Raw genomic sequence first — 12,739 nt, 5'->3', positions numbered from 1 at the left:
AAGTAAGTCTTCTTACCTTGTTGTTTTGTTTTTCAAGAATATTTCTCTGTTCTTGGTTCTTTGCATTTCTGTATAAGTTATAGAAACAGCTTGTGAATTTCTACACAAACACAAAATTCTGTTGGGATTTTTTTTGAGATTGCTTTGAGTTCCTAAATCAAAGTGGTTTTAATGGACATATTTATACCCTTGAATTTTTTAATCATGAACATGATGTATCTGTCCATTTATTTAGGTGTGTAGTTCTTAAATTCTCTCAATGTATAATTTTGGGGAAGAGATCATATATGTTTTTCATTAAAGTTATAGCTAGGTATTTGAAAAGCTTTGATGCTGTTGGAAGTGGTATCTTTTTTTTTACTCTTTTCCTTCTTTTTTTACATTTTCTAACCTTTTGCTGCTGGCCTATAGGAATATAATTGTTTTTATTTTTCTTTTGTCTAGAAGCCTTGTAAATATTACTTACTAATTCCAAAAATTTATCTGTAGATACATTTAGATATTCTATCTTCACAATTATCATCTGCAAAGTAGTTTTATAACTACTTTTCCAAACTTTATTCCTTTTATTACTTTTGCTTGACTCACCAGCTAGTATGATGTTGAATGTAAGTAGTGATAGTGTCTTTGCCTCTTTTCTGATCTCAGAGGGAAATTTTAAACATTTATTGCTAAGTGGAGCTTCCCTTTAGGTTTTTAATAGTGCCTGTGTCCGATAAAGTAAGCTCACTTGTATATTTGCATAGGGCGTAGAGTCTCAGTCATACCTGCTAAGTTCTGTTCTTGTGGTGCAACACAGTCAGAGATAGTACATAAATGAGTGAGTTTGATTGTGTTCCAATAAAACCTTACTTACCAAAGAAGCTAGGCCAGATTTGTCCTGAAGGCTGTAGTTTGCCCACTGCTGGTCTGTCTCTTCTTTGAATGTAATCCGCCTTTCTTCTCTAGGTTGCTTTCCGTACAGTATTTTTCTTTCTGTCTCGTTTCTGGCAGATTTTCTGTGATATACCTAAGTATGTATATGTTTTTAATTTATGTGCCTCTGTGTAGATATGTGTGTTTAATTGATCCTTTAAGGGTGTTAAGACCTTTTCCAATCTGTGGCTTGATATCTTTTGTTGATTTTGGAAAATTCTTAGTCATTTCTTCTTTAATTATTGCTTCATTGCATTCTCTCCTTTCTTTCTGGGACTCCTATTATGAAATTTTTAAACCTTTTTAAAAATATCCCCATGTTTAATATCCTCTGGTATTTTCCATGTTTGTATTTCATTCTGCTTGATTCTGGATTTTTTTTTTATTTTTACTTTTCTGTTTTTAAAGATTTTATTTATTTATTTGAGAGAGAAAGCAAATGAGCCAGCATGAGGGACAGAGAGGAAGGGAGAGGGAGAAGCAGACTCCCTGCTGAGCAGGGAGCCCGACATGGGGCTTGATCCCAGGATTCTGAGATCATGACCTGAGCCAAAGGCAGATGCTTAACCTACTGAGCCACCCAGATGCCCCCTGGATATTTTCTTCTAACATATCTTTCAATTTACTGATTTTGTTCTTCAGTTTGCTATTGAAACCAACTATTGAGCTTTTACATTCTAAATGATATAGAACTTTTCCAGAACTCCAGAAGGATTCTTTATATTTCTTCCATATCAATACTATACCCCTTGTACACACACACCATGTGTACAGAGAAGGTACTGTTTAAGTGCTTTAAGTTTTTTGTTTTTTTTTTTTTCTGGCACAGATTGAAGCTTTTTTTTTAATTGGAGTATAATTAATATACAGTATTATATTTGTTTCAGGTGCACAATATAATGATTCAAAAATTCTATACATTTCTCAGTGCTCATTAAGATAAGTGTACTCTTAATTCCCTTTATCTATTTCATTCCCCCACCCTCCTTCCCCTCTGGCTGGTAACTACCAGTTCTTTTTTTTTTTTCTTTGTTCATTTATTTCTTAAATTCTACATATGAATGAAATCATATGGTATTTGTCTTTCTCTGATTGATTTATTTCACTTCGCATTATGCCCTCTAGGTCCATCCATGTTGTTGCAAATGGCAAGATTTCATTTGTTTCTTATGGTCAAGTGATGTTCTATTGTATAAATATACCACATGTTCTTTATGCATTCATCTATGGATGGACAGTTGGATTGCTTCTATATGTCGGCTATTGTAAATAATGCTGCATAAACATAGGGGTGCATATATCTTTTTGAATGTGTTTTTGTTTTCATTGGGTAAATACCCAGTTGTGGAATTACTGGATCATATGGTAATTCTATTTTTTATTTTTTTTGAGGAATCTCCATACTGTTTTCCACAGTGACTGCACCAATTTGCAGTCCCACCAATAGGGCACGAGGGTTCCTTTTTCTCCACATCCTCAGCAACAGTGGTTATTTCTTATCTTTTTGACAAACTACAACGTCCATTCATTAAAAAAAAAAAACAAACCTCCCAACAGTGTGGGTTTAGAGGGAACATACCTGAACATAATAAAGGCCATATGTGAAAAAACCCACAGCTAGCATCATACTCAGTGGTGAAAAACTGAGAACATTTCTTCTAAGATCAGGAACAAGACTAGGATGTCCACTCTCACCACTTTTATTCAACATAGGGCTGGAAGTCCTAGCCACAGCAATCAGACAAGAAAAAGAAATAAAAGGCATCCAAGTTGGTAAGAAAGAAGTAATAGTTTCACCATTTGCAGATGACATGATACTATATATAGAAAACTATAAAGACCCTATCAAAAAACTACTAGAACTGCTAAATGAATTCAGTAAAGTGACAAGATACAAAATTAATATACGGAAATCTGTTGTGTTTCTATTCACTAATAATGAAGTAGCTAGCACAAAGAGGAATTAAGAAAATGATCCCATTTACAAGTGTACCAAGAATAATAAAATACCTAAAAATAAACTAAACCAAGATGGTGAAACACCTGTACTCTGAAAACTATAAAATGTTGATGAAAGAAATTGAAGATGACACAAATGGAAAGATATTCCATGCTTATGGATTAGAAGAAGAAATATTGTTAAAATGTCCATACTGAGTAGTGTTACTCAAAGCAATCTACAGATTAATGCAATCCCTATCAAAATACCAACAGCATTTTTCACAGAACTAGAATAAATAATCCTAAAATTTGTTTGGAACCACAAAAGGCCCCGAATAGCTAAAACAATCTTGAAAAAAAGAAGAACCAAGATGGAGTTATCACAATCCCAGATTTCAAGATATACTTCAAAGCTATAGTAAGTTCTGTTATTTTTTACTTTTTAGCTCTCGAGTTTCCATTTTGCTCTTATTTTATGAGTATTTGGTTCTCTCCTGAAATATTCAATTTTGTCTTTTATTTTCTTGAGTATATTAAACTTTATTTTACAGTCTAATAAATTTGATAATAGTCTATATTCTAATAAGTCTCAAACTTGTATTCCTGTAGTCTGTTTCTATTGTCCTTTGTTTTTCTTAGTTTTTTACAAAAACAGTTATATTGTCTTAACTTCTTGCTGTCCTGGTAATTTTTTATTGAGTGTCAAATGTCGTTTATGAAAGATTGTGGGTATAATTTGGAGCCTGTATGATAATGTTACCTTTGTTCATAAGATTTACATTTGCTTTTGGCAGGAGACTAGAATGACCAACAATCTAGGATGACTTTGATCCAATTTCAGGGATAGAAATGATTCAAAGCAAAGATGTTAAGACCAGACTATTTCTAATTTATCTTTTTTTCCTAGGGTGTTAGTTTTGGGGTGGCAACTTGGTGATTTACCAGTACTTTTTCTACTTCTTGCCCCCTGTTTTTTCCCCAGATCCCTTAAGACCATCAAGCTTGGCTTAGAGGTTCTCTCAGCTGTCTCTTCTGAAATCTGTTGATGTCTCTGGGGAAATGTGGCCTCCAATGCCAGGGTCACCTCCATGGTTTTCTTCATCTCGTAGCTCTCTTGGTTCTATAATTACCCATTTCTTTTTTAACCGTCTGATTCAAAGAGGCATTTTCTATCCAGCTTTTCCCATTGTTATAGTGGGAGGGTTGGTCCTAATGGCCTAATCTCCCATTAGCATGTTTTTTATGTAAATGAAAAAGCTCTGGTCATGAAGGGACAGAAATTATGAGACACGAAGCCGATAGACTGCCAAGTTTTTTTTATTTTGGAAGAGACTCAGGGAAGTATGAGAGTGAAGTATATATCTTAGTTTTATTTTTATGCTTGCTTATGTCACAGTAAAAACCACCCCAAAATTTCAATGGCTTATAATAAGAAGCTTTATTTTTAATTCATGTTTGAGTTTGGCTCTGGGTTGACTGTGGCTCTGCTCCATATTTTCCTCATTCTGGAACTCAGAATGAAAGAAAAGTCTGTCTGGGATAAGCCTTTTTTTGTGACAATGTTGGATAGCTCTTAAAATACTGTAGATGGTGCTGTATGTCAATTTTATTCACATTTCAGTCACCAAAACAAGTCAAGATCAACCTTAGAGTGAACAACACTTGAAATCACATGGCAATGGGCAGGGCAGCAAGTAAGAGCAACAATAACACAGTCCGCTACAAAGAGGCCTATGGTTTCAAGAAGGAGAGGAGTCAATAGAACTCTGAAATTCAGTCACTCTTTAAACAGTGACAACTGAATGAGTTTAGAGTGGATTCATAAGCATCTGACAATACAATAGAAAGAAAAAGGGAAAGTCTATCTCTTTAACAAGCATTTACTATACCAGAAGTTGGTTGTAGCCCAGGTGACATGGAACTAGTCTCAAGTTACACAGACCCTTCCAGTGTGTACACCTTTCCTACTTTCTGAGACCTTTTGGGACAGTAGATATGGTATTCATGGATAGGTTATACCTTGAATATTAACCCAGATGCCCATCCCTACTGCCTTAGGATGGTCACTTATGGTTGCCTGCCAAGAAGTTCACGGCAATAGTTTTGAGGAAGTTCTAACTTAGTATCTAGGAATCTAGCGTCTGCATTTTCATTAGCAGCTAAAGATTAGCCCCAGAAGCCCATAAAAAAGCTCTGATTCATACCAGAGGGCTCCAGATGCACTGGGGCCAAACTACATGGGACCAAGAAGCCACAGGTATGGAGGATGTGCTTGGAACACTCTACCTCACAACACAAAGAATGATATTCTACTTATATCTATTTAGGAGTAAGAGGAATTGTATTTTAAGGAGTAGATTTTTAGAGTGAAGTTTAGAACAATGAGAACATTGATGATACATGTTTATGGAATAATTTTGAGCTACTAAATACATTTTAAGTGTAACGCAGTTTTGAAGATTTCTAGACTGAAGCAATCTGACCTTCTTCTATTTAGACTGTTCTCATGTGGATGATAGCCCAGAATCTAGAGCCCTGAATCATTCTAGTTGTTATTCTAAGGAGGCAGCTTAATAGTTGATGTCCTGGGTCACATCTTGGGCCAGATTTCCGGTCTGATTACAGATGTGAGCACTGATCTGTGGACACTAAAAGCAGGTATGAAACTATGTAGGTGTATCTGATGGAGCCTTTGTTATTGTTTTCCATAGGCTGAGCGTCAGGCCATCAACACAACAGTCCAAGGTTCGGCGGCTGATATTGTCAAAGTAGCCACAGTTAACATTCAGAAGCAATTAGAGACCTTCCACTCAACCTTCAAATCCCATGGTCATCGGGAAGGTATGCTCCAAAGTGAGAGAACAGGTTTGTTCATAAATGAGGACCCTGCTATAATGTAGTGAGATTAATTGTATCAGAAAAGCAAAAAGAAAGCATTTTATATACTATTTTTCAGCAGTTTTCAAACGTTTTGGTCTCGCTATATCTTTATACTCTCAGAATTACTAAGGGTCCCAAAGAATTTTTGTTTATGTGGGTTATATATACTAATATTTACCATATTGGAAATTTAAACAGGAATTCAAAAACATTTTTAACATTTGAAAATAATAATAAACTCACAATATGTCAACATAAGTAACATATTTTCTTAAAAACAATACATGTTTTTAGAACAAGAAAAAATTGGTGGTGAGTGGTTTTAATTTACATTTCCGCAAGTCTCTTTAATGTCTGACAAGATATTCGGATTCTCTTATATATTTCTACATTCAGTTTGTTGCAATCTTACCTGTCCTGTAACCTCTGGAAAACCCTCTTATATAGTCTGTGGTGATAAATGTCCCAGTCTGTGGGGGACTGGTGGGCTTCCCAGGATATGGGACTTTCAGTGCTAAATCAGGATAATTGGTTACTTTGCTGTGCACTTCGGAGAGAATGAGACTGAAAAAGGAAAATACCCTCTGAGTGTTATTATGAAAATAGTTTTGACTTTGAAGGTACTTTGAAGGAATCTTAGGGATCCTCTGCTCCTTTGATAACACCTTAAGAACACGTTGATTTTCCTATTCATCACCTTCCATGTTCTCAGAAGTCTGGAAATATACACTGAGTTGACTTCCTTATCACATACGTTTCTTTGCCAGTATTGCCATCTTTTCTTGTTCTTATTTTCCTAAGCTCTGTCCTTATTGCTTGGATAGATTATTTCTTGTTCTGACAAGTAGATTCCCTTTTCTGTTTGTCCCATGTCCATACTTTTGCTTTAAATGCCATTTCAACGTGATTGAGATTGCCAAACCATGATTGCAGCCAGGTTTTAAATTTTCCTGGGAGGAAGTTAAGAAGGTTTGGGGCATAAATGGGAAGAATCAACTGCTGGAGATGAGTCAGAAAAAGTAAGATCAGCTGTTTAGGATGGAATTTGCTATTTCTAGAAGAGACATACATATACACTGTAGAGAATAATACAGCCAGTCACACAGATATAAAGATGTTCACTTACATATAAAAATACATAGGTATAAAGACTTACTTGCCCATCAAATAAAGATTAATAATTTTATTGTCTTACCCCTCCCCCAAATATCTAAGGCTACTCATTCAACATTTTGTGTGTGGCAGTCAGTGTGCGCGCACACACACACACACACACCACTCACACACCACACATATTCTCTCTCTCTCTTTATAGAGAGAAAAAATGATCAGACTTATTTGGGGAATAGCACTGTACTATGTGCTTTAGAGAATTTGGAAATAAAAGTTTTCAACCTCTTTTAAGTTTAAAATTGAAGGAAAGGAAGGGAATATAATCCCTGACTGAAATATTTACATAACTCTTCACAGCAGAGTGATGCAGTGCCAGAATGAGGATATGGACAATAAAAGCCTTTGGAGTGGGTGGAAGGCAATGTGGGTATGTCACTGAGGATCGCTTCCTGGGTTCGTGCTGGGTTAAAGGTAGTGGTAAGTCAGCTAAGCCGGAGGAAGCAGCCCACACAGGGAATAGGAGGATCATAGCATTCGGGGTCAGAAGCCAAAGAACAATGGGAAATAAAGAGGATGAAGGTATGGTGACTGGAAAGCAGAAAACCATCCTGATAAACAATGGTGTGAGCTAAGTGGGGCCTGGTGGGGCAGAGCAGATTTCACTCAGCTGTCAGATAGATGCACAGCCTTTGTGGCCCTGGAATGGAAGCAGCTTGCCACAGCCTCATCTGCCTTTGCTCTCTTACTCTGTAAGAGTCACCTGTGAGGAAACTTGGCCTCAGGTCGTGAGAGCTGAAGAACCCTCTCTGAGGGAAGCTCCAGATGCTGAGGAAGATTGTTTGTGCTACCTGGAAAGATAAGCAGGAAATTTGGGTGGCAGGCAGGAAGGACTGCTGTGAGATACGGGCAAATGATTAAGGGCAGTTACTCTAAAGGTATTCATGTTGAACCTTATCTTAGTGATTAGTGGGGCATAGTCTGTACTGCTAGGCCCAGCTTGTTAGGAGATGGTAACTAAGTCTAATACAGTGGAGTTATAAGTTCTTTTGAGAATCTACTGAAAGATCACCTCCACAGAAAAATGTACAGATACAGACTCTAACATATAACTTCAGGGGATTCGTACAGTCTCTGAAGTCCTCGTTTGGACCCTGGCTTTAGAATTACTTGTCTGCAGAGGAGGGAGGCAAGATGGCAGGGGAGTAGGGGACCCTATTTCAACCGGACCCCTGAATTTAGCTGGATATCTACCAAACCATTCTTAACACCCACAAAATCAGCCTGAGATGTAAGAATATATGTCTGAATCTCTACAAACAGAAAATCTCCAGCATTCTCGAGGTATGAAGGGCAGAGCTGTGATTCTGCGGGCAGATATCAGAAGATAAACAGAAGGGGGAGGGAGCTGCCATAAGCTGGCACCAGGAAGGTGATATAACACCAGAGCACAAAAGCATCCTGCTCTGGGGACCGGGCACAGACTCGCAGACTGGTGGTGGCTGGGCATGGACTTCAGTCCAGCCCCCAGATAGGATCCAGGAGCTGCGGGTGCAAGCCCGTAAACTGGGGGCAGCTCTTGTTTGTAGAAGCACAAAGGGCAGAAACATGCCCGGCCCTGTGATTAACCTCTGGGAGAGTTGCTGTGGGACGCACCACTGGGGAGACTGCAGGTTTTAGCAGCACAGACAGAAACAGACTGTGTGTCCTGGAGAGCTCAGTGCAGACTATGATTTCTCTGCTCTGTCACAGAGGTTTGGATGTGGTCATTTCTGCTCTGACTCTCTCGGGAAAGCCACCAGAAAACAAAAGCTCAAAAAACCGGTTTTCACTGAGCACCCCCTCCCACCAGGGGGGCAGGGCAACTCTGCCAAAGCAGGGTTGCCTGAGTAACAGTGCAGCAGGCCCCTCCCCTAGAAGACAGGCTGGAAGAACAAGAGGACGACAACCCTAGGGTCACTATAAAACAGGTGCATCTTGCTTGGATCCTGGTTAATACTTAGGATTCTGTACATTCCCTCAACCTCCCCTCAACACAATGACTAAGAGGAGAAACCCCCATAAAGAAAAGAATCAGAGACTGTTGGCCTGTGCCACAGACCTAATGAATATGGATATAAGCAAGATGTCAGAGATAGACTTCAGAGTAGTAATTATGAAGTTGATATCTAGGCTTGAGAAAAATATTAGTGAAAATATAGAATCTCTGAGGGGAGGAATGAGATCTAATCAGGCCAAACTAAAAAGTGCTATGAATGAGATGCCATCTAAACTGGATATCCTGACAGCCAGGGTAAATGAGGCTGAAGAACAAATTAGTGAGATAGGAGATAAGATGACAGAAAAGAAGGATGCCAAGGAGGCCTGGGATAAACTCCTAAAAGCCCGAGATCAGACAGAGATTAATGATGTCATGAAACATTCTACTGTCAGAACTATTGTACAGAGGGAGGAACATCAGAATAATGTCCGACCTGTCCGCAGACACCTGGCAAGCCAGAAAGGGCTGGCAAGACATATTCAGGGTACTGAATGAGAAGAACATGCAGTCAAGGATACTTTAACCAGCAAGGCTGTCATTCAGAATGGATGGAGAGACAAGGAGTTTCCAGGACCAGCAGAAACTGAAAGGATATGTGACCACCACGCCAGCCCTGCAAGAAATATTAAGGAAGGTTCTATACAAGAAGACCCCAAGAGTAGTATAGACCAGAAATTTACAGAGACAATCTATAGAAACAGGGACTTCACAGGCAACAGGATGGCACTAAAATCATATCTTTCAGTGGTAACCCTCAATGTGAATGGCCTAAATGCTTCCGTGAAATGGCACAGGATTGCAGGTTGGATAAAAAGACATGAACCATCCATATGCTGTGTATAAGAGATTCATTTTGAATCTAAAGATACATCCAGACTGAAACTGAGGGAATGGAGAACCATTTTTCATGCCAATGGACCTCAAAAGAAAGCTGGGGTAGCAATTCTTATAGTAGAATTACTTGTCTGCAGCATGCGATCCAATTGGGAAAGCACCACTTCTACCACAGTGACACTTCTGGCCATGAAAAGATATCAGGGAGTGTCCTTCATATAAACACCGCCTAACAACAATACCAGCTCACTTTCCTGGGGCAGGGATCAGGTCCCATACTACTCTGGTGCTATTACGCAGAGAAGTTGGTAGTGAGGGTGCCATGGAAAGTAAAGATGTTGGTTGATTATAAGAAATAAGTTAGATGTCTTTTGGATCAGAGTTCTTCAAACTCCATTTACTGACCTCTTTGTTACATTCCTCCTTTCTGGGAGGAAGTTGGTAGAGTTTTGAGTTTACCTTACAGGTGGAAAGTCAGCAAGTAGGTATTTTCCTAATAGTTCTAAATCTTATGTGTTTTAATCTCTTAATTAAAATTCCTCAGAGTTTCTCAAAATCCCTACAAAACTATTCTTCTATGGCACGGTGACATGCTGATCAGTTTTCCTACTTTTTCACGGGGTAGGATTGTTACCAAAGAGAAAACTGCAAGGGGTGTTCTGCCCAATCAGAGGAGGCTTCTTCATCCTTCAACTCCATGATGAGCTCTTATATGAAGTGGCAGAAGAGGATGTTGTTCAGGTATTTTTGCAGTGTTTGTGTCCATTTCATAGAATGCTAAGATGCTGTAGGTCAAATTAAGATGCATGAGGTTTCTGGAACCTTTCCCTAGTCCCAGGATGGCTAAATAAAGATTGAGTCCTTAAGGGTAGAGAAAGAGCTAAGTTTCATACTCATTTTTAAAGAAACTTTTGATGTAGTCCTGTTTTTGTTTGGGAGAAGTTAGATGAGAGTCTTGCCCTGAGGGTTTAAAAACTGAGCATTCTCACGGAAACTGGCAGAGCTCCTGCTCCTCAGGGCAGACCCCTTAGGGATGCCTGGCTCTTTTCGGATTTTGAGTTTTAAGCACCATGATGTGAAGAGCTCCAGTCCGGCTTATCACCTCAGTGGGTGGGTTGGGAACCATTCTTTGATTGGGAAGAGAGTTTGTTAACTTTTTTTTTTCTTTGTAGGTAGCTCAGATTGTTAAGAATGAAATGGAAAGTGCCATGGAACTTTCTGTGAAGCTGAAAGTGAAGGTGAAAATAGGTGCGAGCTGGGGAGAGCTGAAGGACTTCGATGTGTAATTGTATGGCTAAGTCCTCATGGGGAAGCCTGGTGTAGGTACACCTGCATTGAAGAGATTACCCTTTCACATATTTCAGGAAGACCAACTCTCCAGTCTTGATGGATGTGGAATAGTAATGTTAGTGAGAGTTTCAAAATCCGTCACTAATCTCTCTCAGTCTGATCTCTTGGGCTTTCAGAAATTTATCCCAGGCCCCCTCGGCATCCTTTTCTATCATCTTATCTTCTACCTCACTAATTCGTTCTTCAGCCTCATTTATCCTGCCCCGACTTTATTCTCTGTAGCATAAAGAAACTTTTTTTGAGGCAAAATACCAAGTTTAATGATTATATTCACTCTCTAAGAGTGTATATGAAATCGCCTTTTACAGCTCTTTGTGGCTCTAAACAGGTTCAGAACACATGATTGAAATATGCACTTAGCACTTTGGGTCTCATCTGTCTGAAGCATGAAGACAGTGTAACTGCTGTCTCAGGGGCATTTCCAGGCCTGTGCAGGAGTCAGACACTTGTGATGCAGACCCCAGCAGGAGCCATACACAGAGATTTGGTTTCATATACTACCACCGTTAGGCATTGTGTGTGATTTTTTTTCTCCAATATCAATTTAAGACTACTGGAGTAGTCTTTGTAAGCAGCATTGGCTAATAAATTCTGAATTCTGTAAAGTGGTAGACTTGGTATGGATGTTGTCTAGGAATGGATTTTCATGAAATGGTGTTTCTTCTTTTCCCTCCTCAATTCATACAATGAATGTATTTGCAATACTTAGGTATTATAAAATAAGCTACACCTCTTCAAGAGGTATCCTGTTCTGTAAGGTCAGATGTTTATACTGCAGTTTAATATAATAATGCCAGAGAAGGAAGACACCCCCATATCCATCTCTTAGTGCCCCTATCTTTGTTTGTGGCATGGTGAGAATACCCATGCTGAAGAGATAATATTTTATAATTCCAATTAAAGGTGCATTACTGACTTTTTTGCTGTTGAAATAAAATGAATTTATGAGAAACTTTATGTCAGCAGTCCAGTTTTTAAATTGTGTTTCATCTAAGTGTCAGAAATCTGTGTTCCTAGTTATTTATTTATTTATTTATGTATTTATTTAATTTATTCTAGGGTTTGCATTCTTGTGTTTGTTCAACAGTGTCTGTGCACATAGGAAATGTTTCTTATATTCTTAATCAGTTATCAGAAGAGTTCTTTTATGTTTATTAACTAGAAATTTTTAAAAAGATAGTTGCTTTATACCAAGTGATACAGTATTAGTAGTCGCATATTAGTGCACAAAATAGACATGTTTTGGGGGGGAGGTGAGAGGGAGTGGGCAGAAGATGGCACAGATAAGAGGGAAGTTATATCATTATTTCTCGAGTTACATTTTCACCTGTACCATGTGTCTCAGAAAAGCTGTAGTGCTGTCAGTATTCAAGTGGCCTTGAGATCCAGCACAAGAGAAGGCTCATTTGGTTTTCTGTGAGTTTTCTCTAAATATGAGTGTGAATATTAGGTCATTTCCACCTGATTTCTGCAGCAGCGGTGCTGGATGTGTAGTCCCATGCATCTTATCCTTTCGAGTTATCAGCTGGACTTAAAATAGGCAGCCCTTGCTATGCGTAGTTCAGTTATGCACAAATTCCAGTTACCATGGTTTATTTAAATAACACTAGTGCCCCTAATCACACTATTGAAATTTCAGTTCCCATGGTATATTAACTGAGTAATTGG

General features: G+C 38.5%; 1 protein-coding gene across 4 annotated transcripts in view; it reads left to right on the top strand.

Moving 5' to 3' along the window:
- Window positions 1–12,018, top strand: part of POLQ (DNA polymerase theta) — a 124,532-nt gene extending 112,514 nt beyond the window's left edge. For 3 of the 4 annotated variants that reach the window (XM_034659247.1, XM_034659236.1, XM_034659252.1), the window contains 3 exons: window positions 5,568–5,721; window positions 10,347–10,462; window positions 10,894–12,018. In XM_034659247.1, coding sequence (XP_034515138.1) covers window positions 5,568–5,721; window positions 10,347–10,462; window positions 10,894–11,007 — 384 coding nt within the window. In that variant the 3' untranslated portion in view covers window positions 11,008–12,018. The remainder of the gene's footprint in view (window positions 1–5,567; window positions 5,722–10,346; window positions 10,463–10,893) is intronic. The other variant, XM_034659240.1, reaches the window with a different exon arrangement.
- The last annotated feature ends 721 nt before the right edge of the window (window positions 12,019–12,739 follow it).

Source organism: Ailuropoda melanoleuca, chromosome 1 (assembly GCF_002007445.2).
Source record: "Ailuropoda melanoleuca isolate Jingjing chromosome 1, ASM200744v2, whole genome shotgun sequence".
NCBI lineage: Eukaryota > Metazoa > Chordata > Mammalia > Carnivora > Ursidae > Ailuropoda > Ailuropoda melanoleuca.
Note: the sequence above shows the minus strand (reverse complement) of the source record. Positions and strands in the feature narration are given on the sequence as shown.